This window comes from Monodelphis domestica, chromosome 5 (genome assembly GCF_027887165.1).
Source record: "Monodelphis domestica isolate mMonDom1 chromosome 5, mMonDom1.pri, whole genome shotgun sequence".
NCBI classification, from domain to species: domain Eukaryota; kingdom Metazoa; phylum Chordata; class Mammalia; order Didelphimorphia; family Didelphidae; genus Monodelphis; species Monodelphis domestica.
The window spans coordinates 28,792,853-28,810,416 of NC_077231.1; the positions used below are offsets into that span (position 1 = coordinate 28,792,853).

The following is a 17,564-nucleotide window of genomic DNA, read 5'->3' on the forward strand; positions in this document are numbered from 1 at the left end:
CATCAGTGAGTACAATGTATAACTTTGAATTGTTTGTTTGTTTGTTTTTTAAACTGACCTTCCTCTCTGTAAAGTGGTGAAATTGAGATTCTGAAAATCTCATAGAAAATTCTATATTTAGAACAATTTCTTATTTTTAGCATTAAAGAGTATCAAAAATTAGGAATTAATAGAATCATTTCATCAGCATATATAAGGAATGATCATTTAAAAATTATTTTACTTAAAGGTAAATATCACTGCACGTTGAATTAGAAAAAAAAATTAACAAAAGTAATAAAGGAGTACATAAGAGTATGAAGAAGGCGAAGGGCACTCTGATCTTTCTTCAATGCCTATACAAATTTAATAAACATTTATTTTGTCAAGCCTTTTCCACTTCTCCAAAAGTAAAATACATTATGGACTAATTTAGATATTTATTTTCATGAAGAGACTGCATTTTCACCTAGAGCTTGACAAGTATCTGGGAGTTAAAAGATTCTAGTAATCCACTTTTATTTACAAAATTTGTAGTTGTAGACTCCATAAAAGTCAGTGAAGGTACACTATTCTTAATTATCCCATTTGAAATATAACAACACTTCATTCCAACATGAGGATTTTTGACCCTAAAAATGTATTTATGTTCATTCTATTCTTTCCATTACCGTTATGCTGTAAAGAAGATGTTCACTGTTAGAAAAGGATGCTCTGAATTTTTTTCAAGGTTTATGTGTGGACAAGGCATTAATCATGACCTTGGATCTATGAAGCATTAGAAAGAAAAGTGAAATGATGTAACATGCAAAAACTATCTGGAAAATCTACTGTACAAATACACACAAAAAGTTAAATTGTACTCTAATTAGTGTTATTGTTTCTTTATACATTCCTCAGAGAGAATGTCAAAGTACAATTGGGCTTCCAGCCCCAAAGGACTTCAGGAAGAGTAGAAATGCTACCATCTACTCTTCTACCAAGTTATTTATGCACAGAGGCCTCAAGAGAGGAGGCAAGAGATACCAGGAAAAAGAAATTTACATTTGTAAGCAGGTAGGTTCTGATATACATTTCTAAAGGCAAAACTCTGTGCTTAGGGAGAGCTAATGCAAAATGTGATTCTATAAAATTTTATAAGACTATATAACATATATATGTTTATATATTCTGTTCTGTTACTGTCCCCCAATCCCCCATAAGAGAAACTTTTGACCTTATTCTATTCTGGCTGAGCTGTACCTTATTCTCATTTTTAATCTGTTCAGGCTACACCCTGTACAAGGCTGACAACATGGAATCTAGGATCCTCAGACATGTGGTCTAGTGGGATCTAGTGAATCCCAGGTTTCAGGACTAGCTTGTCGGTTGGAGACTCAAAAGTTTATACTTGTTCCCATGGGAATCCATCCTGAAGGGAATACCAGGCTAGCAGTTTCAGACTGAGTGGCAGACCCTCAGGTGAATGACAATCCTAGTTAGGTGGGACTAAGCATATGCAACGAACCCTCTTTGTTTTAGGTAGTCTCCCCTATTGTATCAGAGACCCTTTCCCAAGAAGATCCACATCTGGATAGGAGCGATCCTTTATGATCCATTATAAGCAGCCCCTACTCTTACACCCTAGCCTCTATCCTTTCCCAAGCTTGATTGTATCCTGTCAGTATAGTTTGAACACTCCCATTTCCTTTGTAGCTGTAGTAAAGTCAATCATCTTTCCCTGCCCCCTGGACTCCCCAAATATAGGTTCCCCAATGCTTTTGTTCCTTGGAGTCATCATCTAGCTTGGTGGCACTCCCAGGGATAATATGCCCATAGTAAGGGCTTATACCCTGTAAAAGTTGTGGTGCCAGACCCTGAGTAAAGAATTAAATATTGGATTTATCCCTATTGTGATTAAAGACTTGGGTTTTTTTTTTGTTTTTTTTGTTTGTTTTTTTACTATTTGATAGTTCTGTGTTATTTTCAAGTAAGCAATGTGGAATATACATGCTGATTGTGAGGGTCAAAGGACTTACTTACATCAATGGCATTGGGTATAGTAAATGGCATGGGCCAAGTAAGTGATAATGGTCAAATTACTTATGTCACCTCCCATTGTACCCCAGACCCTACTTTTATGAAAGTACTATTTAAGGGAAGCACTCTCAAGACTAGTTGTCTTTAGCTGCTAACCAGAGTCTGGCTTTCTTGTGAGACTGGCTTTCTCTTAATAAACACATTTGTCTTTGACTTTGAGATTTTGTTTTATTTTTTGTGTCTCAACTAACAAATTTCACCCACAAAAAGGAGATTATTGGAAATAAGCAATGGTTACTTTTTCTATACAGTCATTGAATGTGCTGGGTAGTTTATCCCAATTAAGTTGAAATGAGCAGCAAGTTACATTCTAATTACATAAAGATTATTTTTTATTTCAATCATTTGCATTTTGACAAAAGGTTCAACAGAGGCACTTGAAAGTTATGGCTGTTAAGATTGACTTGTGATATATCTTATTATATTAATCAACTAAACATTCATTAAGTGCTTACGTTTGTTATGTGTTACATTAGGTAATGTTACTAAATATTTAGCATTAGGAAGCTAGTTTTCATTGTTGCTAGCTTACTGTAAAGCTCTAGGAAGCAGCTTTGTGAGTATATAAATACATTTATCCATCCGTATTGTTTGTCTCTGCAGATGTTAAGCTCTGAGCCAATGATGAGGGAAAACCAGACCCTCTGCACCACGTTCATCTTTGTGGCTTTCTCCTCTCTAGGTGAGCTACAACCCGTGCTCTTTGTGGTATTCTTAGCCATATACACATTCACTGTGTTGGGAAACCTGGTGATCATCTTCCTGATCTGGGTGAGCCCCAGCCTCCACACTCCCATGTATTTCTTCCTGACTAACCTGTCCTTTCTGGAGATGTGCTATATCACCAGTGTGGTGCCTCAGCTGCTGGTGCACCTGTTGGTAGAACCCAAGACCATGAGTGTGTCACGTTGTGCTGCTCAGATGTATATCTTCACCATCCTGGGGCTGACAGAATGCTGCCTCTTGGCAGCTATGGCTTATGATCGCTTTGTTGCCATCTGCTACCCACTGCGGTACACATTATTGATGGGTCCTCGAGTCTGCCTGCAATTGGCTGTGGCATCCTGGACTATAGGAATGGTTGTGGAGATAGCCCAGACCACATGGATCTTTACCCTCCCTTTCTGTGGCACAGGAAAAATCCAGCACTTCTTTTGTGACATCATGCCAGTGGTGAAACTGGCTTGTGTGGATACCTCTCAAAATGAGATAGTTTTGTTTTCTGTTTCTGTTCTCTTCATTATGAGCCCCTGCCTCCTCATTCTCTGTTCCTATGCCCGCATTCTCATAGCTATTTTAAGAATGCCCTCTGCTGCTGGGAGGCACAAAGCTTTTTCCACTTGCTCTTCCCATCTCCTGGTTGTCTCTCTCTTCTATGGCACAGCCCTCTTTACCTATCTTCAACCCAAGGCTGCCCATACTCCAGACACAGACAAAGCAACAGCTCTTATGTACACAGTTGTCACACCTGCACTCAATCCAGTCATCTATACTTTAAGAAACAAAGAAGTGAAAGGGGCCTTTTGGAGAATAGCCAGGAGGCACCCTCTTAACCAAGCTGCCTAAACTTGGACCAAATACAAGAATTATTAGAAAATTATTCTTATAGTTTTACTTTTTGCTGGTCTGTGTGGGTATGGAAGACATGTAGATTCTTTGTTCTTAGACCTTTCTCTATGTAGTAGTAGTAGTAGTAGTCTCTCAGTAACCGAGGATGACGATTGTCTTTGTGCGTTTGTATCTATGATAGATGAGTGTGCACAAAGACACTTGTGTGTGAAGGAGATTTAAGTGGAAAAGTCGATGCATGAGACAGTCCCACTCTCTCAGCATTGGAAGCCTGGGTATAGTGGCACGAAAAGTCATTACACCTGGAGACTTCCTCAGATGCATTGAATGGCCATGTTGTCTTTTGTGCTCCAACACGCCCTAAGTACCCCACAGTGCTTTGCCGTTGAACCTTCTTATTGGTTTCTTCTGTCTGTTCAGCCAAAGCAGTCTTCACATGCTGGGTGAGGAAGGCCCTGGTTCACCAGGGGTCTATGACCCAATGGCTACTCTCACAAGGTTTAGCCAGCCTGTAAAAGCCATTGCCCAGGGTGTGGCCGCTGCCACATGCTAGCAGCTATTGGGAGCCACAAGTGAGAGCTGGGTGTCAAGTGGGGGTCAGAGGCTGGAGAGCTTCCCTAGGAGGGCATGACAAGCCCTCCATACCAGAGATACTACCCCTCCTTGAACACCCCTTACACCCCTCTCTATGTAGTGTTTCTCTATGTAGTGTTGAGAATAAAGGAAAAGAGAAAGTCCTTGAGTAATAGACTTGTTTGTTCTTGCTACATGATCATCAGTAGATTGCTATACTTCCAATAAGAAAACAAGGTCGATTTATGAGGTACTTTATTTGTAAGGAGAACATTGGGATGCTGGAGAGAACATTCTTCCTTAGCTATAGACTGAAGAGTTGAGAAGGGTACTTGGTAGATTCTATCCATGACAAGTGATAAATCAGCTTGTACTTGAACGTCTTTATTAATGGACCTCTCTACCTCATAAGCAGTTCATTCTACTTTTTTATAGTTAATATTCTTCAGCTATTCCTTGAGTTAAAATCTACCTCTCTATATATTTTTTTCTACCCAGAGGATCCTATTTCTTTTGGGACTTTTGGGAATAAATAAAATCTGTTTCACACACGAGGTTTGAGGTAAACCCTCAAAGGTTTAAAGTCAACCTTTATGGCCCTGCCCCATAGTTCCTTCCATTTATAGATTAAGTGCCCCTATTTCATGGAAGTGATCTTTGTTTTTCCTTGTTTTAAATTCCATTCCCATCCTATTAGCCAACTGTAGATTTAATTTGCATTTTAGTATAACTTTTAAAATATATTTCCCAGAACAGAGCACAATATTGCATCCAATTAATCCAAAAGTATCTATAAGGTATTTATTGTATTTCCATTAATATTTTAATACACAGAAAGGCAAAAAATATTTTATACTTGAGAAGTGTGCATTCTAATGGGGAAAATAGCATGTACTTAAATACATAGATACTAAGTATAGTCAAATCAGATAAAAGTTAAATTCAGGAGAAAATGCACTAGCTGCAGAGGTATTAAAAAAAAGATTCCTGCAAAAGATAACAGGAGCTAATTTTGAGAAAAGTAGAAGATTCCAGAGATACAGGAAAAAGAAGGAGAACATTGTAGGTTTCAGGGATAGCCTATATAAAAGCTCAGAAAATGGAAGATCAACCATTATATGTGAGATAGCAAGGTGACCAGAATGGTTGGACCATAAATCAAATGAAGAGCAGTTAAAAATAAGAAGTTTGGCAAGACAAAAGAGGTCAATACTTTTGAACAGAGTTAAATGATTAAATCAGTAGAGCTATCGAGAGAGCCCTAAGCACCTTTGTTCAAGATGTTATCCTTTTATTTAATGATTTATAAGTTGCAATCAATGACATATAAATATATATGTGTGTGTGCATATATATTTACATATATATATACACACACATATATATATATATATATATATATTTGTCCCAACATATATCATTTGCATTGGCTCTACTTTGCAGTACATTTAATCCATAAGGTCTTTTTCACAAGAATTACTTTCTAGGGCAATGTCGCTTAGTCTATAATTTACAGTTAATTTTATTAAATTTATAGTTAATTTTTTCAACTCTTTAAAAATCTAGCCTTTGTAGATTTTTTAGGAACCTTATTTTGTCATCCAATGTCACAGTTCTCTGCCATATGAGACAGGATGGAAGTCATTGATTAGTGGCAAACTGGTTAGGTATAAAGACCTAATTCTGCAGGACAAAAGCAGAGATTTCTAGTAACTACTCCCTCTTCCAGTTAGAACCAAAGATAAACTCTTTATTTTGCTTTTAATGCATTATACAATAATTTATCCATTACTCCAACTCCTGAAGAAAAACTGGTCTTTTCTCTGCCCCTCATACATTACATTCTTTATTTCATTTCTTTGTCTTTGAACTCACAGCTCTCTCTCTCCTCATACTCAGAATGCATTGCCTCCTTATCTCTTCTTCATAAAATCCCAAACCTCTTCAAGATAGATCAAATATTACCTTCTACATCAAATCTTTCCAAATCTACTGAATTGCTAGTACTCCCTCACCCCAAAAACCCTATGTTTTAAATACATTGTATTGATTTATATTTATTCTCTTTGTATTTAACTTGTATGAACTTATCAATCAATCAATAACCAAGTATTTATTGAAGGACTACTATGTGCCAGGAATTGTGAAGCTTAACTAATGGATTGAGAGACACAGGGAGACAGAGACAGAGTCAGAGAGAGAAACAGAGACAGAGATAGAGACAAAGACAGGTAGAAAAGTAGCTCTATGGTTAATTTGAGAAGGGTGCTAGTCTTAGGGAGATCAGAAATGACTTCATGCAGAAGATAGCATTTGAGTGATGTCAGTGGAAAAGAGAAACTCTTATTAGAAGGAAAAGGAAGAGTATATTACAGACATGTTGGAATTACACATATTTTTTTCATTCCCTCCTTTAGAATGTAAGGTATTTGTAAGTAGGGATTATTTCATTTCTTTTAATCAGCAAATGTTTCAAATCAGGACTTGATTTATTGTTCTGGTCATTATAAAACCTTACTTAAGCAAGAGATAGATAAAATGTCAATAAAGGAGAATAAACTTCAAAGTGTGTTGTGTACATTGTCCTTTGATGAGCTGAATGTTAAACATTTACCAGCATACCCTTGGTCTTGGGGTTCCCATGGATGAAGTAAAAAAAAAATAGTAGGACATTTGCTCCTCCTCTGTCAATACAGATGGAAAGATTTATAAATGGTTGCAGTCAGGTTGAAAGAAGGATCCTGCAGTTGAAAGCAATTTTGTGTCAAATATTATTGCATTGTAGACTGAAGAACACAACATTCTATAAATATGTTAGTGCTGTTTTTAAGGGGAATATTGGTGGATAGAGAGTGACATAACTTTTTAGAAACTGAAATTAGATGTTATTATGAGTTAGTTGAATTTCTGGTAGTTAGTGAGGTATTGTCTTATTGCCATAAAATGTGCCCCAAAGTTAGGTAGCCTCAGCCCAACGTGCAGTTAGTGATATTTAATAAAACTAGTCTCAATACCAATGTTGATGGGATAATTTGAGAATCTTAGGATAATGATAATGAGCCTTAAGAAGAAGATAACTGAATTGCACAAACCCAGACCTTCTGCCTTAGAATTGATATTAAATATCAGTTCCAAGGCATAAAAGGTATAAGGCCTAGGCAATTGGCGTTAAGTGACTTGCCCAGGGTCACACTGGTAAAAGTGTCTCAGGCTAGATCCAAATCTATGACCTCCCATTTCCAGGCCTGATTCTCTCAACCTACTGGTTGTCCCCTCTCCTCAGTATTTTCAGTGAGCCTTCAGTTCAGAGTGTTAGCATATATATATATGATGAAGGAATATGCATGAAGGATCATAAAGTCTAAGTAACTCTTATCAGGGCATACTAATTAAGGGCATATGTCTATGGACCTGCAAGACCAAGATATATTCCTGACTGGCATTGTCAGTGTCATCTCCACTCTGCATCAAATCACCCATTACAGGAATGATTGCTTCACTCTTCATGTGGTCCCTTTGTTGATATTATGACTGCTGAGCTGCTCTGCTGATCTTCAGCACTGTTACCATATTTCTGGGAGGAGAAGTTTAAATATATGTTAGTCCATAACCAAAGACAAGGAACCAGTGTACCCTAGCCAAGATGCCCATAAAAATCTGCAGGATGCTGATTGTCTATTTTTGATGACTTTTCTTCTATTTCTTTTTCTTCACCATAAGTCAGTCACTTTATTTGGATGTAAACCATGGTACTTCTTTGATACATATTATGAAAAGTTCAGATAATCAAAATATGCATGCATGGTATGACAGTAGAAGTCTACCTTTGTTGAGGAAACCAGGTTGAGGCTTAGCTCTCCTTGTCACCATCTCCAAAGTTGTCCTTGTCAAAAAGATATTCTGCCAAGCCAGAATCAGGTCCCCATTTTGCACAGGTGGGTTATGTGCTTACCCAGTTGTTTAATGAACTTTGCCTGTTCATTCAGGTTTCAATGAAATCACATAAATGCAGGCCATGTTTTGTTGGTTGCCAGCTTGTACAATTCCAGTTATGTCTGACTGACATTTTTTCCAAGTGTGGAGCACACTCTGTTATATTCAGCCCATTCTCCTGGGCTTCATGATTTGGTTTCTTAATGTCTTGAAGGAATATTCCACCACTTTATTGGTTTTGATGTTTCATTAGCTTCTCAGCATGTTCCTTCTTCTAGTGGTATTAGTGTAGGAAATACAGAAATCTCTTCCACAGATATCTCAAATCTGCATAAGAAATTAAATGGGAATTTGGAGGGAGTTTTGTGAAAACCACAGATCATGCAGAAAAATGTTTAAAAACAGAATAAAATATATGTATAGTATTATATAATATCAATAAATTTTATATATCAGTTCCATAAATATATACAGTTTCATTTTAAAAGATAAAATAAGTTAAAAGTTAAAATTTGTGAAAAAGCTCTCAAAAAGCCATCAGATGACACACAAAGGACAGAAATAATCATTTAACCTGTCTGCCTCATATTCTTCATCTGGGGATAATAATAGCATCTACTTAAAAGGGCTGAGGATTATTTGAGATAACATACATAAAATGCTTTACAAATATTAGAGTGCTACATAATTACAGGTTACTATTATTTTTGTAATTATTACAATTAGTGAGTGATATATTCTTAAATGTGTCCCCTGAAATAAGAGTTCTGAACGTGGATTGAGGTACTCATGAATTCATATTCTGTCTGATTATTACAAATGATCCTGTGCAAATCATTTAAACCCTGTGGTTCCTTGGGTTCCTCATCTGTAGAGTGAAGTTATTAATAGCACTTAGCATAATTGAAGGGCTTTGAACAATCTAGAGTACTATATGGCACCTTTCATCATCATCACCACCACCATCATCATCATATTCATTATAATTCTAATCAAATGCATCTAGTGCATGTCTCTTCAACCTTTGACCAAAACCATATGAGATATTATATCAAAAACTTTATTAAAATTTACCTAAAAGCCCAAACAAACTTATTCCTGCATTCCCTTCAACTACTATTTAAATAATCATGTCAACAAAAGAAATAAAATTAGCATGACTTGGTTTGTTCTTGATGAAGCCACAATGGCTTTTTGTAACCATTACTTTATTTTCTAGATATTGGCTGTCTCTGTAATGAGTCATAGATCTTTCTAAAGAAATTAGGTCAATTTCATTGTCCTGTAGCAAGAAAACTTTTCTCTACATTTTGGGTTTTTTTTTTTAATTGAGGCAAAAATCAAAAGGAAGAAATCTAAATTTACCCTTCAACAATTTATACCTCTCCTTTAAGATGATTCAGTACAATGTTATATGCAGTGGTACTTGCAATACCTGACAATGCAGTTCATCGAGGATAGATAAGTTGAGTTTCTCCAGCATAACTAGAGCCTCTCTTAGTCTCTCCTTACTTTTCTTACTTATGTGCTGATATAAGTTATATGTGTTCAATTATTTCCAGTGTAACACTCATTTTACTTGTCAGTGAAAACAGAAACCAAATAAGACTTGAAAAGCTTTTTCTATGTTCCTTTCATAAGTTATCACCATTGCTTCCCTTTTATTCCTTGATCTCCAATTTTAAGTTAGACGAGAGGATGAAAATATTGCCTTTTGTTTCCCTTGTCTGCCTCAGATCATTCTGAGTTTTAGAATTTCTGACACTGTTTTTACAGGACTGGGCCTGATACTTGTTTCCATCTTCTTTAGATTTCTTTTGAAAAATAGTTAATTAGTTCCCTCTATATCCACAACTACCTTGTCATACAAATCCCATTTTACATCTATTTTTTTAGCTTTTAATTTTAATTTCATTTAAAATTTTTAAGGAGATACGAATTTTAAAAGTTTTTCTTCAGTAGTGTTTTATTTTTCCTAGTTATGTGCACAATTATTTTTTTAATTTTATAATATTTTATTTGATCATTTCCAAGTATACAAACAATTATTAACATTCATTTTCTACCATTTTTAGTTATACATTCTTTCCCTCTCTCCTTTCTTTCTACCCTTTTTAAGATGAGGAATTTTATATTGGTTATACCAAATCCTATTTTTAATCTCATTGTAATTACTTTACATTGTGTCATTATTAAACATCTTTCATCCTTTCTGTGCTGATTTTACCTCTTGTTTTTGAGTCCATGGGAACCAACCTATCTTTCCTTTATGTATATCAGACTTTGCCTGCATTTCTATTCTTTCTTTATCCAAAACTACGCAAAGGAAACATCAGACCTCTACAGGGTTCCCATTATTTCCAACCCAACAACCCATTCTTTCCTGTTAGTGAAAAATAAATCCAGACTAGATTTTCTCTTTTTTTTTAAAAATTTCACCCTTTTGAGGGATTAAATGATCACTAAAGCAAACCAGGACAATATTATTTATTTGTTTGTGGCCTAGAGTTCAAGCAGGTGTTCTGTACCACTAAAGTCCTTCCTTCACTGCTATATTGTACCTCTATACTAGGATTGTGATATTCTATAAACAGGGACTGATGGCCAGACATAAGCATGCTTAGCAAATGTGATTCCCTAAAAGAATGAGGAAGAACAGCCTTTTTACAGAGAAGTGTGATGCCAAGTAACATAAGTTTCTTAAGGAGATTTGGAGCATGGGTAGAAATTCTGTAACTGGTTCCAGTTTGCTAGCCACATGATTAAAAGTAGCCTCTCTGAGTGACAGTGGGAAATTAGACTTTTGGTAAGGGAACTTATTAGACTTGCTGAATTGGTGAATGAGAATAGGCTACTAAGAGACTCTCCATAGAAGATGGATTACCATACTCTTATTGCCAGCTGACATGAAACTGGGAATCTTATTATCACGTTATAGTTTCTGTTTTTTCTGAGTCCATTCTTTCTTGTTTCTAGGGAAAGGCTATTAGATATGACTACAATCATGTGAACTTCACAAGTCAAGATATTAAGCCACCACATGGTCTATAAGTAGAGTCAGTGCCAAATTCTGCCCTGCCTTTCCAGACCTGATGACCCATTGAGAATTAAGATGTGTTCCCCAGGGATGCATCTTATTAATATCTGAGACTCAGACTCAACCTCAGTGATGCTGCATTTGGATGTGAATTTAGTAGCATTTAGTTATTAAGTCTGAGCCCACTTACCCAGAGACTCGCCTTTCTCCTCTTTTATCAATAAAATAGACATAATGCCTATGCTAACCACATTGTAGAGTTCTCATGTCACAATCACATTTAAGTATGAGCTGCTATAATGATGTCCAGGAAGATTACTCACTTTCTATACTTCTAATTAGTAATTTAAAATGAAAATGTTATTGACTAAAAATAGCATATTGGGTAGAAGTATCATTTTGAGAACTTTTAACTTACTTGAATAAAAAAAGGCAATTCCACAAGTCCAGGACATGAGAGGCCTGACAAGAGAGCAATTCATTTTAGAAAGACTTGGTGTTTTTAGACAACTATAAGCTAAACAAGATCATTTTGAGGTATTAAGTGCTTGAAGCTGAAGAAAAAGAAGAAACCTGGACAATTTATAAAGGAATACCTTCTCATCTGACTCCCTTAAATAGATATAATGGGGAAGAAAAATATCAGAGGATGCTTTAGAGATGCTATAAAGCAGTAATAGTGTGATTTTCCTACATTCCATCTTGATGGTACTTGTGCCTTCTTTTTTTTTTTAACCCTTACCTTCCATCTTGCAATCAATACTGTGTATTGGCTTCAAGGCAGGAGAGTGGTAAGGGCTAGGCAATGGGGGTCAAGTGACTTGTCCAGGGTCCCACAGCTAGGAAGTGTCTGAGGCTATATTTGAACCCTGGACCTCCCATCTCTGGGCCTGGCTCTCAATCCACTGAACTACCCAGCTGCCCCCTAGAAATATGGCTTCTTAATTGGGAAAAGTTATGTAATTCATTGATTGATAACCCTGAGACCTTTAGGATCGAGAAACTATTATTTTTAAAAGAAGATAGAAAATATTAGACATCATGGAAAAATTGAAGAAAATAGATTTTTTAAAAGTATAAGAATAAATATAGATATCAAACATTGGATTAGATCCTACTTCTAAGAGTTAATGTTCTGAAAAGGCATTAACTTTTTCAGTCTTTTAGCAAAACAGCATACATTTAAAGAGGAATGTAGCTAAAATAGTAGAACTGTTATTTTCATTGTACTATAAGGCCTTGGGGATTATAAACTATATCCAACCAAGCCTCAGTCTTGGATAACTCCCACTATTTGTCACTTTAATGCCTATTGGATTATTGTTTAATTAAGGTGAAGAAAAACCAGTTGTTATGACTTGGTCCACTATCAATTTGTGTTACATGACCTCAATTGGGTCCTCCCTGCAACTAGACAACCTTCCTTATCTACTACTCCATCTTCTCAGTGTGGTTCTTCTAAGCTATGAAACCATAATGTCTCATATCTCCCAGTGCCTCTTCCTCACACAATTGTCTCAGCTGAGAATCTTGCCTCATATTTTACAGGAAAAATAAATTGAAGTCATTTTCTGTGATTTTCCTCTTTTCTTCTCTACCTCATCTCTTATCATTCTGGTGCCTTCTCTCCATACCCAAGTAAACAAGTGATAAATCATGTTTTCTTTTGCATTTCTCCTCCAACAGTTCTCCAAAGAAAAAAATTTTAAAGGGGAGGGACGGACCTAGTTATACAAAAATATTTATAGCAGCTCTTTATGTGGTGGCAAAGAATTGGAAATTGAGGGGATGTCTATGACTCTACAAGTTGTGGTATGAAGTTAGAATGCTATTACTCTATGAGAAATGACAGTTTCAGGAAAATACAAACATACTGAAAAGACCTATATGAACTGATGCAGAGTAAAGTAAGCAGAACCAGGAGAATATAGTATATAGTAAGAGAAATATTAAACAATGATCAACTAAGAAAGATAGCTGTCATTGAGAAAATAAAATATTTTTTAAAGTTACTTTGAGTTTTAGATTTCACTTTTGAAAAAGGGTGGCAGTATTCTTTAAAATACATAACTGATAGAGTTGTTGAAAGAAAAGTGTTTAATATGCTTTATAAGTGTCAGCTTTAAAAATCCTTCATTAGAATTGTTTTGCCATTAACTGTTGTTCTAACTGGCTTACTAACTTACTTGCTTCTAAGTACAAAGTTGAAATTAAGCAAGATGCTCAGATGATTTCATTCTACCTAAATGTTTTTAGGATCTGTCTCTAGCTCTTAGAAAGGAGTGTTCCTAAGATACTTGAACTGAGTTAGGACAGCCAGTTGTTAAAATTTCAGTGCCACATCAGAAAATAGCATAAGCTTCAAACCAAGACTTACTTGTCCTGTTCATTGTTAGGTATTTCTTAAGAAAGTGATGGATGAAATAAAATAAGGCCGATTAAAATTAAAACTATATGAGGTACACTGTCCTCTAGATAACCAGGTATTAAACATTTTCAACCATATCCCTTTTGTTAGGCTACCTTAATAGCGTTTCCATCAGTGAGTACAATGTATAACTTTGAATTGTTTGTTTGTTTGTTTTTTAAACTGACCTTCCTCTCTGTAAAGTGGTGAAATTGAGATTCTGAAAATCTCATAGAAAATTCTATATTTAGAACAATTTCTTATTTTTAGCATTAAAGAGTATCAAAAATTAGGAATTAATAGAATCATTTCATCAGCATATATAAGGAATGATCATTTAAAAATTATTTTACTTAAAGGTAAATATCACTGCACGTTGAATTACAAAAAAAATTAACAAAAGTAATAAAGGAGTACATAAGAGTATGAAGAAGGCGAAGGGCACTCTGATCTTTCTTCAATGCCTATACAAATTTAATAAACATTTATTTTGTCAAGCCTTTTCCACTTCTCCAAAAGTAAAATACATTATGGACTAATTTAGATATTTATTTTCATGAAGAGACTGCATTTTCACCTAGAGCTTGACAAGTATCTGGGAGTTAAAAGATTCTAGTAATCCACTTTTATTTACAAAATTTGTAGTTGTAGACTCCATAAAAGTCAGTGAAGGTACACTATTCTTAATTATCCCATTTGAAATATAACAACACTTCATTCCAACATGAGGATTTTTGACCCTAAAAATGTATTTATGTTCATTCTATTCTTTCCATTACCGTTATGCTGTAAAGAAGATGTTCACTGTTAGAAAAGGATGCTCTGAATTTTTTTCAAGGTTTATGTGTGGACAAGGCATTAATCATGACCTTGGATCTATGAAGCATTAGAAAGAAAAGTGAAATGATGTAACATGCAAAAACTATCTGGAAAATCTACTGTACAAATACACACAAAAAGTTAAATTGTACTCTAATTAGTGTTATTGTTTCTTTATACATTCCTCAGAGAGAATGTCAAAGTACAATTGGGCTTCCAGCCCCAAAGGACTTCAGGAAGAGTAGAAATGCTACCATCTACTCTTCTACCAAGTTATTTATGCACAGAGGCCTCAAGAGAGGAGGCAAGAGATACCAGGAAAAAGAAATTTACATTTGTAAGCAGGTAGGTTCTGATATACATTTCTAAAGGCAAAACTCTGTGCTTAGGGAGAGCTAATGCAAAATGTGATTCTATAAAATTTTATAAGACTATATAACATATATATGTTTATATATTCTGTTCTGTTACTGTCCCCCAATCCCCCATAAGAGAAACTTTTGACCTTATTCTATTATGGCTGAGCTGTACCTTATTCTCATTTTTAATCTGTTCAGGCTACACCCTGTACAAGGCTGACAACATGGAATCTAGGATCCTCAGACATGTGGTCTAGTGGGATCTAGTGAATCCCAGGTTTCAGGACTAGCTTGTCGGTTGGAGACTCAAAAGTTTATACTTGTTCCCATGGGAATCCATCCTGAAGGGAATCTCAGGCTAGCAGTTTCAGACTGAGTGGCAGACCCTCAGGTGAATGACAATCCTAGTTAGGTGGGACTAAGCATATGCAACGAACCCTCTTTGTTTTAGGTAGTCTCCCCTATTGTATCAGAGACCCTTCCCCAAGAAGATCCACATCTGGATAGGAGCGATCCTTTAGTATCCATTATAAGCAGCCCCTACTCTTACACCCTAGCCTCTATCCTTTCCCAAGCTTGATTGTATCCTGTCAGTATAGTTTGAACACTCCCATTTCCTTTGTAGCTGTAGTAAAGTCAATCATCTTTCCCTGCCCCCTGGACTCCCCAAATATAGGTTCCCCAATGCTTTTGTTCCTTGGAGTCATCATCTAGCTTGGTGGCACTCCCAGGGATAATATGCCCATAGTAAGGGCTTATACCCTGTAAAAGTTGTGGTGCCAGACTCTGAGTAAAGAATTAAATATTGGATTTATCCCTATTGTGATTAAAGACTTGGGGTTTTTTTTTTTGTTTTTTTGTTTGTTTTTTTACTATTTGATAGTTCTGTGTTATTTTCAAGTAAGCAATGTGGAATATACATGCTGATTGTGAGGGTCAAAGGACTTACTTACATCAATGGCATTGGGTATAGTAAATGGCATGGGCCAAGTAAGTGATAATGGTCAAATTACTTATGTCACCTCCCATTGTACCCCAGACCCTACTTTTATGAAAGTACTATTTAAGGGAAGCACTCTCAAGACTAGTTGTCTTTAGCTGCTAACCAGAGTCTGGCTTTCTTGTGAGACTGGCTTTCTCTTAATAAACACATTTGTCTTTGACTTTGAGATATTGTTTTATTTTTTGTGTCTCAACTAACAAATTTCACCCACAAAAAGGAGATTATTGGAAATAAGCAATGGTTACTTTTTCTATACAGTCATTGAATGTGCTGGGTAGTTTATCCCAATTAAGTTGAAATGAGCAGCAAGTTACATTCTAATTACATAAAGATTATTTTTTATTTCAATCATTTGCATTTTGACAAAGGGTTCAACAGAGGCACTTGAAAGTTATGGCTGTTAAGATTGACTTGTGATATATCTTATTATATTAATCAACTAAACATTCATTAAGTGCTTACGTTTGTTATGTGTTACATTAGGTAATGTTACTAAATATTTAGCATTAGGAAGCTAGTTTTCATTGTTGCTAGCTTACTGTAAAGCTCTAGGAAGCAGCTTTGTGAGTGTATAAATGCATTTATCCATCCGTATTGTTTGTCTCTGCAGATGTTAAGCTCTGAGCCAATGATGAGGGAAAACCAGACCCTCTGCACCACGTTCATCTTTGTGGCTTTCTCCTCTCTAGGTGAGCTACAACCCGTGCTCTTTGTGGTATTCTTAGCCATATACACATTCACTGTGTTGGGAAACCTGGTGATCATCTTCCTGATCTGGGTGAGCCCCAGCCTCCACACTCCCATGTATTTCTTCCTGACTAACCTGTCCTTTCTGGAGATGTGCTATATCACCAGTGTGGTGCCTCAGCTGCTGGTGCACCTGTTGGTAGAACCCAAGACCATGAGTGTGTCACGTTGTGCTGCTCAGATGTATATCTTCACCATCCTGGGGCTGACAGAATGCTGCCTCTTGGCAGCTATGGCTTATGATCGCTTTGTTGCCATCTGCTACCCACTGCGGTACACATTATTGATGGGTCCTCGAGTCTGCCTGCAATTGGCTGTGGCATCCTGGACTATAGGAATGGTTGTGGAGATAGCCCAGACCACATGGATCTTTACCCTCCCTTTCTGTGGCACAGGAAAAATCCAGCACTTCTTTTGTGACATCATGCCAGTGGTGAAACTGGCTTGTGTGAATACCTCCCACTATGAGATAGTTATGTTTTTTCTTTCTGTTCTCTTCATCATGAGCCCCTGCCTCCTCATTCTCTGTTCCTATGCCCGCATTCTCATAGCTATTTTAAGAATGCCCTCTGCTGCTGGGAGGCACAAAGCTTTTTCCACTTGCTCTTCCCATCTCCTGGTTGTCTCTCTCTTCTATGGCACAGCCCTCTTTACCTATCTTCAACCCAAGGCTGCCCATACTCCAGACACAGACAAAGCAACAGCTCTTATGTACACAGTTGTCACACCTGCACTCAATCCAGTCATCTATACTTTAAGAAACAAAGAAGTGAAAGGAGCCTTTTGGAGAATAGCCAGGAGGCACCCTCTTAACCAAGCTGCCTAAATTTGGACCAAATACAAGAATTATTAGAAAATTATTCTTATAGTTTTACTTTTTGCTGGTCTGTGTGGGTATGGAAGACATGTAGATTCTTTGTTCTTAGACCTTTCTCTATGTAGTAGTAGTAGTAGTAGTCTCTCAGTAACCGAGGATGACAATTGTCTTTGTGCGTTTGTATCTATGATAGATGAGTGTGCACAAAAACACTTGTGCGTGAAGGAGATTTAAGTGGAAAA

General features: G+C 36.4%; 2 protein-coding genes across 2 annotated transcripts; both read left to right on the forward strand.

The window, feature by feature from the left end:
• The first annotated feature begins 988 nt into the window (after window positions 1-988).
• On the forward strand, window positions 989-17,338 carry LOC100024443 (olfactory receptor 10C1-like). The gene is made up of 4 exons (XM_056797978.1): window positions 989-1,035; window positions 2,662-2,740; window positions 14,586-14,741; window positions 16,369-17,338. The coding sequence occupies exons 3-4, from the start codon at window positions 14,676-14,678 to the stop codon at window positions 17,329-17,331; spliced, it is 1,029 nt and encodes a 342-aa protein (XP_056653956.1). The 5' UTR covers window positions 989-1,035; window positions 2,662-2,740; window positions 14,586-14,675; the 3' UTR covers window positions 17,332-17,338.
• LOC130454702 (olfactory receptor 10C1-like) lies at window positions 2,683-3,624 on the forward strand. Its single transcript, XM_056800617.1, has one exon. The coding sequence runs from the start codon at window positions 2,683-2,685 to the stop codon at window positions 3,622-3,624; it is 942 nt and encodes a 313-aa protein (XP_056656595.1).
• Window positions 17,339-17,564: the final 226 nt, after the last annotated feature.

Coding starts and splice junctions, on each gene's coding strand:
- LOC130454702 (XM_056800617.1), top strand. CDS start 2,683: ATGAGGGAAAACCAGACCCTCTGCACCACGTTCATCTTTGTGGCTTTC.
- LOC100024443 (XM_056797978.1), top strand. CDS start 14,676: ATGCACAGAGGCCTCAAGAGAGGAGGCAAGAGATACCAGGAAAAAGAA. Junction 14,742..16,368: donor AAATTTACATTTGTAAGCAG/GTAGGTTCTGAT, acceptor TTGTCTCTGCAG/ATGTTAAGCTCTGAGCCAAT.